General features: G+C 35.1%; 1 protein-coding gene across 1 annotated transcript in view; it reads left to right on the top strand.

The window, feature by feature from the left end:
- Samsn1 (SAM domain, SH3 domain and nuclear localization signals 1) overlaps positions 1 to 15891 on the top strand; it is a 146821-nt gene that overhangs the window by 28472 nt on the left and 102458 nt on the right. Inside the window, exons 4-6 of the mRNA XM_047564799.1 lie at positions 1420 to 1457; positions 3703 to 3789; positions 12728 to 12807. Of these exons, the coding sequence (XP_047420755.1) occupies positions 1420 to 1457; positions 3703 to 3789; positions 12728 to 12807 (205 nt within the window). The remainder of the gene's footprint in view (positions 1 to 1419; positions 1458 to 3702; positions 3790 to 12727; positions 12808 to 15891) is intronic.

Here is a 15891-nt window from a genome sequence, read left to right as displayed (position 1 = left end):
CATTGGGATTTTAATTGGAATTGCATTGAATCTGTATAGCACTTTTGGTAGTATGGCCATTTTGACAATATTAATTCTTCCTATCCAAGAACATGGGAGATCTTTCCATCTTCTAAGGTTTTCTTTAATTTCTTTCTTTAGTGTTCTGTAGTTCTCATTGTAGAGGTCTTTCACCTCTTTTGTGAGATTGATTCCCAAAAAGTACCACTACTTTGTTAGAACAAAATAAGGAAAATAACATAATATCACCAAATACGCAGCCAGTGTTAAGTTTCTCTATTAGTCTCCAAAGCTTTTTCAGAGATTGTTTGAGTCAGGATCCAATCAAGCTCCATGCATTGCCTTTGCTTCATGTCTTTTATGTTTTTATTTGTAAAAGAAACTGGGTTGTGTGTCTGGAGGAATTTTTTGTATTTTTAAAATTTTGCTGATTAAATCCTTGTTATATTTTTTAAATGTTGTTTTCCATATACTATGTTTCTTATCGATTTTAATTAACTCTCAAGATGTGATAAGATTCACTTGATATACATATATATTTAAAAGTGGGTCTTCAGGGACTGTGAACTTCCTGTTGCATTAAATTATAAGTCACATTTTATAATCTTTTTATGATGGTGATATTGCTCTGTGGGTTTAGATGTTATCAGGTTGATCCATCCAGCACAAGGTTGCCCATCAATCTTTTAACTAAAAGCTTGAGCAGCAATTGGTGACTATTTCCCATATCCATTGTTTTCTGAGGGATTACATAATAAATCTGCATCATTCTTTCTCTATTAAATAGAACTATAGTCTGTTCTCTGTAATCACAAGTTCCACATCTGTGGATTCAACCAACTGCAGATAGAAAAATCTTTAAAAATTGTGTCTGTACTGAAGTTGTATGAAACATTCTTATCAAGAGTCTGTCTACAAAACAATATAGCAACTACTTAGGATTTACATTGCATTAGATATCATAAGTAAGCTGGAGATGATTTAAAATATGCAGGATGATATGTATAGGTTACATGAAAATACTATGTCATTTTACATAGGTGACCTAAGCTTTGACACATTTTGATATTTGCAGTGGTGGGGTTTAGGGAGTACAAGGATTTGCAGATAGTGAGAGAGGACTATATCTAGGAAAAACTTTCCCCCATTAGCTACTTAGTTTATGTAGAAATGGTCCATTCTTTTCTTTTTCAGGTTTATGAATATTAGTTTCTTCATATTACTTGGAAAATTCCAGATCAAGATTATATTTGTGTTAACACTAATTTGCACTTAGGGTCAGGTTCAATACTGGAGTCACTCCTCAGTTAGAAGAGAATTTATTTCTTCTCTCAAAGGCATTGCACACATTCTAACTTGTTTAATTGAAGTATTATAATTAAATATAGACTTAAATGTGTGTTTCTCTTATCCTTCTAGGTCATTCCGGAGATTTGCATCTGAAAATAAAATATTTGGTTAGTGATTCATAAGACTACCTATGTTAATGTTGTATTCTGTTTCCTTATACATTCTTTATCTGCTACTGCCATAAAGTAACAATACGTGATCAGTAAAAGATTGAGTTGTCTTTGAATTCTGTGGAAGAGATTTTTTTAAAATGTGGTTCCATTCTTACTTTAAGATAGAGAAATCATTGATTTATTTAGAATAATTTCCTTTTATATTTAAAAAGACAAACTCTCTTTGATGGTTTATTAGCTGATTATCTTCCAGCTCTCCACATTTAGTTTGGTTGGTCCATGGTCAAGGTGACCTGTTAGAGATCTTTTCAGATCTTTGAATTTAGGAGTAAATAAAAATGAAGCTGAATATAGTTTTATTGCAAAAGACTCTTCTGTGTTTCAAACACCAGGACAACTCTTTAGTTTTTGCTATTATAACATCCATAGTAATAATAAGGGCAATTGGTTTGATTTGCATATTAATTCCAAAGTAAAAATGCTATTCTATTAATAACTTTTAGAAAGTTAATGGATCATCTCCCTCCTTCCTTTAAAGAATATAGGGAGCCTGTCATTATAAAACATTCACAACAGCAAAACATCAGGATTACCCAGTCAAGAATGCAATTTTAGTGCAGTGTGTCAAAATTGTGGGAACCCTTTCTCCTTTCCTTTATCCCCAGAGTCTAGGAGTCTGGTGCGCATTTCCATTTTCCTCTTTGCCCAACTGATTTCCTGATAGGATCTGAAAAGTTTAATCTGACCAAGGTGATCATCCTCAGTGGGTGCATATTCCAAGGATATCTGCACTTTAATCAGGTTTGATGTTCTTATAGCAGTGGCATCAATAGGGACTGTGCCTTATCTAATCCATTAGCATCCTGTGGGCATTAGTTGTTAAATATTTTTAATAGCAGCCCTGGTTTGTATAGCAAATTGTATTACATAAAAGGAAATAAGGTGAAATTTAATTTTCCATCAAGATCATTCTCACAGTCATCTATTCTGATTATATTTACCAGACCAGGGATGTTTCCATCTTAGCAGTTCCTGGTGATCATATGCCTTTTCTATAATCAAAACATGAAAGCAAATAGTGACTTTAGAAATGACACAGTATGATGAATTTGTCTTCATTCTTTGGTTATATTATTTAAAATTTATTTTTTCAGTGTAAATATAACACATAATCTTTGGCAAATAGATGAGAAGAGATTCTAGTTTTTCACCTGGTGCAGTTTTTATATGTCCAGGCCTTACTTAGGTACTAGATGTTGAGATAACCAGGCTGAGCAAATCATGATCTTTCCACCCAAGGCTTTTACAGTTTCATGAAATCATCACAACTCAATGTTCTGTTTACATACTTATCATTTTGAAAAAAATATTGGGGAGTGTGGAGGGTGGGGATACTTTAACTTATGAAAAAAAGGGTAACAAATTCAGGAAAACTACTCCAAAGAATAATGCAGTCATGAGCTAGTAAGAAGCATTTGAGTAATAGCATTCTACCACAAAGGCATGAGTACCTCTATGATCAGTCCACAGGTCACCTGGGCTTTCCATTGTTATGGGCTGGGCTATATGGGCAATGACCAAACAGATTCCATTTTACCCTGAGACTCCATGTCATGTAGGAAATACATGTTCTCCTCTGGGAACACCCCACCTCTGGGCCCATCAACAGTTGCTTAGCATATAATGTTTGGCTACACAAAATGGCAACTCTTATAAAATGTAAAATTGTTTTCTCTTTGGTTCCTATTTTTCTTGGACAATGTACCCTGTCAGAGAATGATTGTCTAGATGTGAGTAACCATTCTTTAACTGGTACCCAACTAAGGTTGTTTTGACCCACTTCCCCTTCTGCTTATGATTTTAGATCTCATGATGGTAGTTTGTAGTTTTGAATCATAGCAACAGTCACTTATGATTAATGTACTGACATATTAAAACCCCTGCAACCCTATGCTCAGGGCTGTACCCCCAATAGCCATTTTGGGCGTTGTGAGAAACAGTCAGCTGGCCAGTTAATAAAGACTCTCAAATTTGGACTTCTCCGTGGTGATGGGTCTGTTCTTAAGTTGTGACCCGTAACACCATCAGAGACTAGACTTCCTAGAACGGGCCACAGAACTGTCTTGACATATCACTTAGCAAGTTACAACCATGTGCTAAAATAATTTTGAATATTTCTTACACTTACTTGATAGATATTACTATGAATTCTGCTAACTAATCCTCTGCTTTACTTTAGAAGGGAAAACTGTGAATGACACAATCTGGCAGGAACCCAGCAAGGCTGAGAATGATTCCCACATCAGAAGGCCCTGTCAGCTAAAAGGTAATTGCTAAATTTATTTCAGCTGACTTTGCAGTTTTTCCCAAAGTAGTTTAAAGGGCAGGTAAGGAAAATTTACATCTTTCATCATTAAATTAAATAGGGCATTGTGGTCTACTAAAAAAGGAAAAACAAATAAGATAGAATGAGTTATTAGAACTTGATAAGATATCTCCATTTCTATCTATATCTAAATGATATATATATGTACATATGTATACATACACACACATATATATGGTTATATACATGTAGTCATATATATATGCATATAAAAAGGAAGTAATATCTAATTTGCCTGTTGTAGCAAAAAGAAAAGAATCAATTGCAAGTGATATTGAAAGTCTTTAATGTCCAAAATAATTTTAAAACCTGTTAAAAATTAGCAGATAGAAAAACCATTTAAAAATGATATACCTCTAAGTTATTATGTTAACACTTTCTAAAATAATTTAGGAGAAATAACATTGATTATTAATGCAAAATTATGCCATTTTATAATTTAAAAATTCCCATGAGGAGGAAATTAGCAGTCAGATATAGAATAATTTATTAATAATAAATGACTTCACAATTAAAATTACTTAACTTTGGGAAGGTAAATATTTATGATAGTCAGCTTTTCATCACTGTGACAAATACCTGAGAAAAACAACTTGGAACAGAAAAGATTTATTTTGTCTCACAACTTCAGAAGTTTCAGTCCATGATTGACTGACTTCATTACTTTAGGCCTATTAGAGGCAGAACATCATGGTGGAAGGGCATGGCAAGGAAAAGCTTCTCAGATTTTTAGCAGCTAGGAAGCACAGAGAGAGGGAGAAGGGAGATCAAACAAAAACTACCCATCCAGAGCATTCCTCCACTGATAAACTTCCACCAACTCTGCCCTACTGACTTATTTCCACTACCTCCCAGTAATCCATTCAGCCACCAATGATCATCCAGTGCTGAGATCAGAGCCCCTAAGATCCAATCACTTCCCAAAGGTCCCATCTCAGAACATTGCTGCATTGGGACCTTTACCATATAAAACTCTGGAGGACCTTCCAGATCCAAACTGACATAAGAGTTCACAGATATAAGCAACAGTAAGAAAAGTTGGTCTGTTTAGTATCCTTCTCAAGGTTATTGAAACAAAAAATGATCAGTAATATTAGGTATTAATAATTTAAAAGTTTATGGCATTTGCAAATAAATGGTTGGAATTGGAGAATATCATGCTAAGTGAAATAAACCAATCCCAAAAAACCAAAGGCTGAATGTTTTCCCTGATAAGTGGATGATGATATAAAATGGGGGTGGGGGGGAGTGAAAGAAGAATGGAGGAACTATAGATTATGTAGAAGGAAATGAGAGGGTGGGTATGAAAAATGGTGGAATGAGACAGACATCATTACCCTATGTACATATATGATTACACGAATGGTATGAATCTATATTATGCACAACCACAGAAATGAAATGATGTAGCCCATTTGCATACAATGAATCAAAATGCATTCTGTAAAAATAAAAAGATTTTAATAAATTTTTTAAAAATATTTTGAAACAAAGGGAATTTTAATGTATTTTTGCAGTTAAGAGCTTAATACTTGTTTAATTCTGCACTTTGTTAAGATTTTTCATTTTATTTTTTCAAAAAGTTCTTAAGAGTACAAATGAATTATTTATGAAAATAATTTTCCTTTGAAATATTTCAGTTGTATTCAAGATTAAGTAACATTTGGTAAGTGATTTTAATTAAATTTTTAAAAATTTAAATTTTTCTCTGTAACGAGAGAAACATTTGAGGATTATTTGAAATATTTTAATTACAAAAAAGGGAATGTTTTAATGCTATCATGTTTTGATGTCTTCAGATGAATGCCAGTTACATTCATCTGTACCTTAAGTCAGTCAAACATTCATCCATTCGTCCGTCATTTTGTCCATTCACCTATTCATCCATTTATCCCTCCCTCTAATTTATAATTTAAATTGTTGATTTATGGATAAAGAAGCTATAACTGTATTATATATTATTTTTAACTAAAAAAAAATTGCCAAAAGTCCTTTCAAGTATTTTTTTCTACAGCTGCCATTGTAAGAAATGCTGGTTTTGTTTTACATTTTACATTTAGTAGTAAGAAGCAGGCAATTTGTCATAGTTACTCTGAGAAAGCAGCACAGGGTTTTGGCCTCAAATGAGGTGCTTCTGACTGGTGGTTGTTTCTTTGTCAAAGAAAAATAAAAACAAAAAACCTAGAGAACTTTTACAGACTACTTCCCAGCTATGCTATTTCTCAGATTTTTGAGTGATCATATATGTCTAGTGTGTGTGTGTGTGTGTGTCCAAGAAGTTCAGCCCACATTTCAGCAGAAGCTGTTGAGTCACAGGACATTACCTAGGGATTAATGCTGTGCTGGGAAGAGTTGATGGCCTGAGACCAAGGCTGTCGGTGCCATTATAAATTGAAGGGAGAAATATAGTGGGGGAGGGAGAGCCACAAGTTGTGGGCTCAAATTTTATGGGTGTAGTAGCTTCATTTGGATGTCTCAGAGTATTTCTAAGCAATTAGTGCCCTACATATCAACCCATAATATTTCTTTCTCATTTTACATAGTACTTTTTAGCAGTTAGTTGCATAGTTACTTAGAATGGTTTACTGTGCCTGAGGATAGGCAGTCTGGAGTCTAGTGACATGAAGATGAGAAAGTGCATTATTGTTGTCATCTATAGGCCCTGATTTTTATTGAACACTAATGATGAAATCATAAAGACAGTCAAATGAAATAAAAGGAGTGACATTAACCTGTAAGGAATCTTACAACCTCCAACACCAAAATTTCAAAATGGTATTTCTACATAACACATGTTCTATTAATAACACTTAACCCTAAAGAGTATTGGGATCAGATGCAAAACCTTCATAGGCTCTATTTAGCAGAGGATCTGTGCCTGCTGTTTTAATTCTTACAGATACTCACATAGTTCCACAACATGGCTATACTGTGAAGGCAAAATTCATCAGAATAAGTTGAGTGGTAGAAGCCTAACATTCTTTGTTTACCTTGTCCATCTCCTTTCCCTAAGAAGAATTGTATTTAAAACTGCATGCATTGTATTAAGAGACTACATCTGTAAACTAAATGTAGGGTAAATTGATTGCTTAGGACTTTACCACTAAAATCTCACATAGCTTAGGTGTCAAGGGAAATTAATCTCTAATTTATGATGTTTGTATTTTCAGCATTATAAACAGGGAGAATATCCATTTTTTGTAAATTGAATTCAATATAAAAATTTTAAATTTATTTTGGCTTTTGTTTTATAAAATAAAACTGAGAAAAACAAACTTTGCAAAACTATGAATTGGAGTTTACTGGTCAAGCTGGACTTTACATAAAGATAGCTTCGAGGAAAAGGTTTTCCTACTTCAGACCAAAAATTACAAAGAAGAAAAACAAAGCAATATTTGAAAACACAAAAAAAGAAATCAAAGCATTTGGGGATTTAGATGATTTTGTAGTAAATATGACAATGATATACTATTCCATACAAGTATTTGAAAAAATTAACATGTGTTAGTAAAGGAAATAAAGGAATAAGAAATATTTGCAGTAATCCTAGCAGCTTGGGAGGCTGAGGCAGGAGGATTGCGAGTTCAAAGCCAGTCTCAGCAAAAGTGAGATACTAAGCAACTCAGTGACGCCCTGTCTCTAAATAAAATACAAAATTGGGCTGGGGATGTGGCTCAGCGGTTTAGTGTGCCTGCATTCAATATCCAGTAACAAAATAAATAAATAAATAAATAAATAAATAAATAAATGCAAATTTCAAAATTTCGGAAAAAAAAAGAAAAATAAATGAAATAAGGGTGGGAAACATGGTTAGAGTAAAAGCAGTATTAACTTCACTCACACCACTACAGAATTACTTTTAGAATAAATTCTCTTTACATATGGACTTGTGAAATTTGTTCTCAAAAGAAAACATATGGGGAGAGAAGTGGTATTCTTAGTGCTTTCTACCATGTGACTACTATAGTTTTGAAGTCGTTCTGTCCTGAATTCTACTCAATATCATTATTTGGCCAGTGTCTTTGAAGTAAGCATGTAAATATTTTGGCTTGATTTTTAAGACCTCATTAATTTTCTTTTTTTAGTCTGATTCCTAATACCCTTCTTTCAAGATGACAAATAAATTCACAAATGCATTTACCTTACTGGTTAATATTTTGGTAGCACACTTTTCTTTTTTCTTTTTTTGGCATGCTGAGAATCGAACCAAGGACCTTGCATGTGCTAGGCAAATGCTCTACCATTGAGCTACATCTGCAACCCAACACATTTAATTAAAAAAAAAAAAAAAAAAAGTTTTCCAAGAGCAGGCAGTTCAATTTTGAGGAGACTGCACTGTAAGAGGAATGGCAGAGAAAAGAGCTATTTCACAGCTGAATGTCCACTTATGATGGCTGAATGAACTCCCTGAGCCAAGGCTATCTGTGTGGGAGGTAGCTCTTAGACTTCCAAAGAAGCTCTTCTCAATTCAATAATGGCAGTACTTAGAGATCCTGTTTTTCGTACAAGTGAATCTTAAATCGTAGGATCCTTAAATTCTTTTCATGAATTCTTCTTAGGAGCATAGTTCCCTTATTTGAAAATCACTATATTCAGAGTATCTGTACTACAATCACCTAGAAGCTGAGTAGAAATAAAGATGATTTTCTTTGCCTCATCCTATTTTTTTTTTTCCTGCAAGTTCATTTGAGGGGAAATTTGAGTCTCAATTTTCATGTGGGATGGCACATTCATTCCTATGCATACAGATGTTTATGATCCACTGTGTAGTTCATGTGTGTTCTGGTGATCTGTTGCTCAAACCACACCAATATTTAGTGGTGTAAGACAATATTTTCAAGACTCATGGAATTCCAAAAGATCTCAGGAATTCAGTCAGAGCAGTGCTTCTTGATGTGATGTCTGGGACTTAACACGGGAAGACCTGAATGATCACATAGGGATTTCTTCACTTACCTTTTGAGCACCTGATCTGGGATGGACTGAACTCAGCTTGGACCCTCACCTGGAGAACCTATACATGGCCTCTCCATGTCACTTAAGCTTCACTGGGCCTAAGGGTTAGGTTTCAAGAAGGAGCAACTAGAAAAGTTTCACACTACATCATGGAATGAAGTGTTGGGAAATGAGCACCTTAAGAGATTGAGGCAGAAACAACAAGGCTTCTTCTAACCTGGCCTTAGAAGTCACAAAGTATCACTTTTACCACATTCTACTGTGACAAGTGAGTCACTAAAATTAGCCTAAATTAAACTGGAGGGGAATTGACCTCCATTTCTTGATGGAGAATGACAGGTCACACTGCAGAAGAACACATATTATGGAAATACATTTGTGGCCATCTATAGAAAACTCAATCTGCCTAATTTAGCTATTGCTCTTTGTCACTACTTAGAAACAAACTACTTCTGTCTTTATAAAAGCTATCTTTTTTGTGTGAAATATTTGGGAAATTGCAAACACACACCATGGTTAATCTTCATGAAATGCAATTATCCTGGTGTCCCAATTATCCTTAGTCCCATACCCTCACAGGTCCTAGTTATCTACAGCAGGGGTGAAAACTGGTAACTCTATCACTGAATTTATTCTGAAGACAAGCTTGTTTGTGGCCACCTGATATTTCAAAAATCAGAATTTTTTCGTTAAAATTCATATATTCACATTCTCTTGAAAAACATGGGGAAAACTGAAAATCCTAGACCCCAAGTCCCAGGAGATTTCAGTTAGGGAGCTGAAAGCCATGGCTACCTTTCAGCTGGGGAGCCAGCCCTCTAGCTCACTATAGCACATCTAGGATCTCCTTGAGCAAATCCACTTCCTGTAGATATTTATATTTGCAACATTGATCTCCAAATTCTTGCACCTGGTATTCAAGGGCCATTAAAATTTGGCCATACTTACCCATACAGCCCTCTTTCCTCATACAGCATATCTAGAATTGCCCTCTGAAATAACCAATCTCAATGTCTGCACTTATAAACATGGTCCACTCATTCTGTACTATAGGTCAGTGTTCAGTGCATTTGTATAAATGCTGCTGAATTTGCACTTTTCGTTTCATTCCACCTTGCCTTACTATACATATTCTTCAAGTTTTCATTCTGGCCCTGACTCTTGCATAAGTACCTCAGGTCATAATAATCTCATCCCATCCTGCTGTGTCTGAACCACTCATTGTAACCTCCTTGTATTGTTATGCAAGTGCATTGTACATAATCATGTCCAATTTCCTTAGATTATAGATTCCATATAGTACAGGAGGTCACTTACCTTTGTTTATATTTAAAGAACTGTCTTGAGAAGGAACTCTTCAAAATTCATGTTAAAGGGATCAAAAGTAAATAAAAGAGAGAAAGAAGTAAAGGGAAGAAATACAGTTTTTTGAAACTATGGAAACAAACAAAAAACAGGTTGCAAAATCTCAACTTCCGGCATCCTGACCCAATGACAAAAGATCTTGTTTGAAAGAACGATCTCACAAAATCAACTCATTTTAAAATTTAGAGTTCTATTGGAATACTGTAACATAGTAACTTTGATTTTAAATATTAAGTTATTGGTGCAAATAATTCTGACACTGTGAATTTAATTTATGTTTTGACTGTATATATAAAGGGAATTTGGAGAAAATTCTGTTCTCATTTTTTTACTATTCATGGAGGATTGGCCTCACCTGTGTTTCATTCAGTGAAAAATACGAAAAAAGAAATAGCAGAAATTGTAGCAGTGATTCCACGTAAAAAGGAGTGAAGGTAAAGGGAAGTTTGCTTGTCTGGTGGCTAGGTGATTTTTATGGATCACAGTCACCTCATCTGTAAATTGAAACACTTAGATGTTGAACATTTTCTCATGTATTTGTTGCTCAATTATATATCTTCTTCCATGAAGTGTCTATTCAGTTCTTTTGCCCATTTGTTGATTGGGTTATTTGTTTTTTTGGTGTTAAGTTTTTTGAGTTCTTTTTATAGCCTAGAGATTAATGCTTTATCTGAGGTTCATGTGATAAACATTTTCTCCCAATCTGTAGACTCTCTCTTCACATTACTGATTGTTCCCTTTTCTGGAAGAAGTTTTTTAGTTTGAATCCATTCCATTTATTGACTCTTGATTTAACTTCTGCCACTTTAGGGATCTTGTCAAGGAAGTCAGACTCTAGGTTGACATGGTGAAGATTTGGACCTACTTTTTCTTCTAGTAAGTCACAGGGTCTCTGTTCTATTGCCTAAGTCTTTGATCCACCTTGAGTACAATTGATCCACAAATATGTGAAAAAATGTTCAACCTTTCTAGCAATTAGAGAAATGCGAATCAAAACGACTCTAAGATTTCATCTCCAATCAGAATGGCAATTATCAAGAATACAGGCAACAATAAATATTGTCGAGGATGTGGGTAAAAAGGTACACTCATACATTGCTGGTGGGAATGCAAAATGGTGCAACCATTATTGAAAGCAGTATGGAGATTCCTCAGAACACTTGGAATGGAACCACAATTTGATCCAGTTAATCCCACTCCTCGGTTAATACCCTAAGGACTTAAAATCAGTCTACTACAGTGAAGCAGTCACATCAATGTTTATAGCAGTTCAACTCACAATAGCTAAATTATAAAACCAACACAGATGTCCTTCAACAGATGAAAGGATAAAGAAAAGGTGATATATATATATATATATATATATATATAAATGAATATTACTCAGCTTTAAAGAAGAATGAAATCATGACATTTGCTGGTAAATGGATGGAGTTGGAGGATATCATGCTAAACAAAATAAGCCAAAATCAAAAAACCAAAGGCTGAATGTTTTCTCTGATATGGGGATGGTAATTCACAATAGGGGGTCGGGAGCTAGGGAAGAATAGAGTTACTTTATATTAGGTAGAGGGGAGTGAAGGGAGGGGAAGGGGTATAGGGGTAGGAATGATAGCGGAGTGAAACAGACATTATTATGGTACATTATTACCATATGGTATATTATTACCATATGACTGCATGACTGATGTGATCCTACAATATGTACCATCAGAAAGATAAGAAATTATACCCCATTTATGTATGATTTATCAAAATGTATAAATGTATTCTGTCATGAACAACTAATTAGAACACATAAAATTTTTTTATTTAAAAATAAAAATAAAACATTTAGATTAAGTAACCCATAGTTTTTTCCTATTTTAACACACTTTATAATTCTGATTTAAATAAATAAAGCTCTTTGTACAGGGTCTGAAAAATAATTGCTGTTACTTTTGAAAAGGTTTCATTTAGCTACAAGTAAATGGATTCCAGTTCCAAAGCTTTCACTAAAGCATGCATAGAACAATTTTGACATAAATAATTCATGTTGAGAAGACCTAAGCTAATGAAGCTCAAAATGCCAGGGGTGGATAGCTTAGTTTAACAGAAACAGGTGAGGTGATAACAGCAGGGAATCATAGCATTTTGGTGTTAGAAGTGACTTTTGTAACTAGTGTGCTATCCTGTTATTACCAAAAGAGAAAAAGTTCCAGAAAGATTCTGTGGCTTGCTTAAGGGCACAGCTAGTGGATGACATTTGGGGTTTTTATTTCTTTATTTCACTATTTTATTTTGATCTGTTTCTTGTAAAAATAGTACACCTTTAAGAAAATAAAATTTTATGACCAAGCCCACATGATGCCTAAATCGATGAAATAAAAACACATTTAACTTTAAATTACACCTAAACTTTCTAAATCTTGTCATTTTACTTTTGTTTGTTTTTTGTTTTTTGCAGTGCTGGTGGCCAGGGTCTCATGCATGCCGGGCAAGAGCTAACACCAAGCTAAATCCCTGCCCTAAATCTTGTCATTTCTGATAATCTGTGTGTAACCTTTATTTTTTATAGATTTAAATGAAGATGGTTTTCTTTTGAGGACTAACATGCATACCTTTCAAGAAAAAGAACTACAAGGAACTTCTTATCAGGTGAATAATATTAATAATCAACATTTACTTGGGATTTTGTGAAAATCTTGTTACAGAGCTCTGTAATATGCTTGATATAGTGTGCAATATTTAGACAGCCTGGTAGCTACTTTGTATTTAGTTATCGTTGGTTATTTTGTAATTAATATGCTTATGTCCCTGTAAATTGAAAAATAAATGACAAAATCAAATAATGACTTAAGATAACAAACCATTTTGATTGTGTAAAACATCATGCTCTATGGCCTTCTGATAAGAAACGGTGGGCCTGTTAAATTAATATACTGGGACGTTCTCTGATCAGACCTATGCTAAGTACTTCTAACTATCTGACAACCTTCACTGTGCAGCTGTACCTCATATCTTCACATTTAAAATTAAGACATATACTGTGGTTACTGACCTATTCCTTTGAAAACTGCATTAATTAGCTCAGGGATTTAAGCAATTAACAATATCCAAATGTTGGGCCTCTGCAATGATAGTAACATTAATTCACCGCTAAATACTTGCTATTCATCCTGTAGCAAGAAAGAGCATATGAGTCAATAGAGGCAACTTGAGCATCGGGTTGATTTTTGATATTTTTCTGACAGCCATAAGGTCCTCTTTAATCATTGTGATAGTTTTATTAGAAAATTTAAAACTGACCTTCCTTGCTGCAGTAGATTGATCAATAGGCAGAGGATATATAGCATATGAATTGTGAAGGGTTGATTTGGTAAGGAAAGGGAGCTCACATTCCTAAATCCAGTCTGATTTCTGAGGTTGTTGGAGAAGCTCCAATGAATTAAACAATGGGCTATAACTTTTGATCAACTGCAGCTTCTGCTGGTTGGTGTGATACTGCTGGGAGGAGAGTATTCTCCTGAGGCCTGCTAGCTCACTGCCTGAGCTCCCATCTTCCAGTGGAGTCACTCAAAGTGCAAGGGCTCTGAAATCAGACAGGGCATGGTTGCATCTTGGTTTGACTTGTGGTTGCTATGTGACTTTGGTCCATTTCTTTACTCTCTCCTACCTCAGTTTTCATCACTCTGTAAAATCAGTCTATAAAGGAACTTCTGTCTCAGGGCTGTCATGAAGACGAAGTGGGACACCTCACTACAGCACTTAGCTTCATGGCTGACATTTAGATGATGCTTTAAAAAATTCAGTTGTGGGTCATTGCTCCTCCTTCACTTCTCCCTCCCCCTCCTTTTCCCACCCCATCTCCTCCCCTTACACTTTCCAAGGGCTGAATGACACTTTCACAAGTGTAGCTGACAGATTATCTCTGAAATATGCAATCTCATTTTCCTAAATTCAGATAAGGTACAGATATAATATCTAAGTGAAACATTGTCTGATAGTCAGGAACAACTACTGACTGGTTTACAGAAAAAAGTTCCCCAGATATGTCTTGTGCAAAGGAGATTTTTCTTTAGATTTTTTCGTAGAAAATAGAGTTATCTGTTAGAACAAAATAGTGCAGAAAATTCTTAGAAGAAAATGATAAAAGATAATTCTTTACCCTACTACCAATGCTTCGGGAACTTTTAATTGGCCCAGAAGTGGGGCTTCTAGAATGGTAACCATTCAGTTGTGCCATGTAGTTTACCAGGAAAGATGAGTTGAAGGAATTCATACCCAGTGACAGACACACAGGAACCCTCACATCCTGAAATTCCTGTTTGGGAGAAAGGACTGGTCTTATCTATCTTTAATAACTCTATTCTCATTCGTAGTTGGCATCAATTAAGTTTATTTAAGAAACATTATCTGTATGACAGAATACTTTGGTTTAACAAAGAGTGTTATGTAAAATATCAATTTATTAACCCCTTGTGATTGAGGAAAAGTTACCCTTTGAAAGATGAGGAAGAGAAGGAATGATTCTCAGATGGAGAATCGAATCTAGTGTGAAGGGAAAGACAGGCCGTCAGGGGCCCAGATTATGTCCTACCATCAAAGAACAGATGACTAGCTCAGCATTGTAGCCTGAGTACTGCCTGTATCAGACTTGCTTGGAACACATTTTGAAAATGTAGACTCTGGACTGGAGATAGAGATCAGTGGTAGAGCACAGGCCTACCACACACAAAGCCCTAATTTCAATTTGCAGCCCCCAGTGAGTGGTTGGCTGCAGAATTCTGAGCCACCTTCTTGTCCAAATATATTGTCATGACCGGGGCCTAGGGATGGGGGATTTATGTGAATCTCTGACACTGCTCAAAATCTAAACCTTGAGACTCTTTGGGATTAGGATTGGGATCCTTGGTTGGCACTTGTCCACAGATATGAAGTCCCATGCATTTTTTCACTTGACAAGTCCAAACTTGGCTCAGGTCTGGCCTTGGAATATAATAGCCTCTAAGAAAAAGTTGAACTTGATTTTTGAATCACATTCACATACATTCTGTGGTTGAAGCTGATTTTTGTTCTTTATTGGAATGGTATACTCTCATTATAGAATTTTAAAAATTCTTTAAAAATAGAAAGGATTTTGGGCATGGTAGCCTATGTCTGTAATCCCAGCAGCCCAGGAGGCTGAGGCAGGAGGATCAAGAGTTCAAAGCCAGTCTCAAAAACTTAGTGAGGCACTTAGCAACTCAGTGAGACTCTGTCTCTAAATAAAATATGAAAAGGGTTGGGGATATGGCTCTATAGTTAATCACCCCTGGGTTCAATCCTCGGTACCAAAAAAAAAAAAAAAGAAGAGATTAAGATAATGTTTAATATCTTAAAGGCATAAATATTTTCATGTAACTATTTTACTGAATATCAACAACATGGGAAAAAGTTCATAGATTGTGAAATATTTAGTAGTTATAATTATCACATGACCACACATATAAAATATTAGGACATTAAAAGTTCAGATTAAAAGACTTCAACATATGCTGAATTTCCAACCAAAAAGGCCTGAAACAGACATGCCTCCTGTATGTTCTCAGAATGACAGGGTAGGTCTCTGGCATGGAAGAAATAACAAAGAAGCCAGGGGCAGATCAGGAGAATATGTTCGTGGAATGCCTTTCCGGTTACTGACTTGGCCTGGGATAAACTTGCAGGAGAACCAGGTTTGCAGAAGTGCTGATCAGGAAA

This window comes from Sciurus carolinensis, chromosome 9, assembly GCF_902686445.1.
Source record: "Sciurus carolinensis chromosome 9, mSciCar1.2, whole genome shotgun sequence".
Taxonomy (NCBI): Eukaryota; Metazoa; Chordata; class Mammalia; order Rodentia; family Sciuridae; genus Sciurus; species Sciurus carolinensis.
Note: the sequence above shows the minus strand (reverse complement) of the source record. Positions and strands in the feature narration are given on the sequence as shown.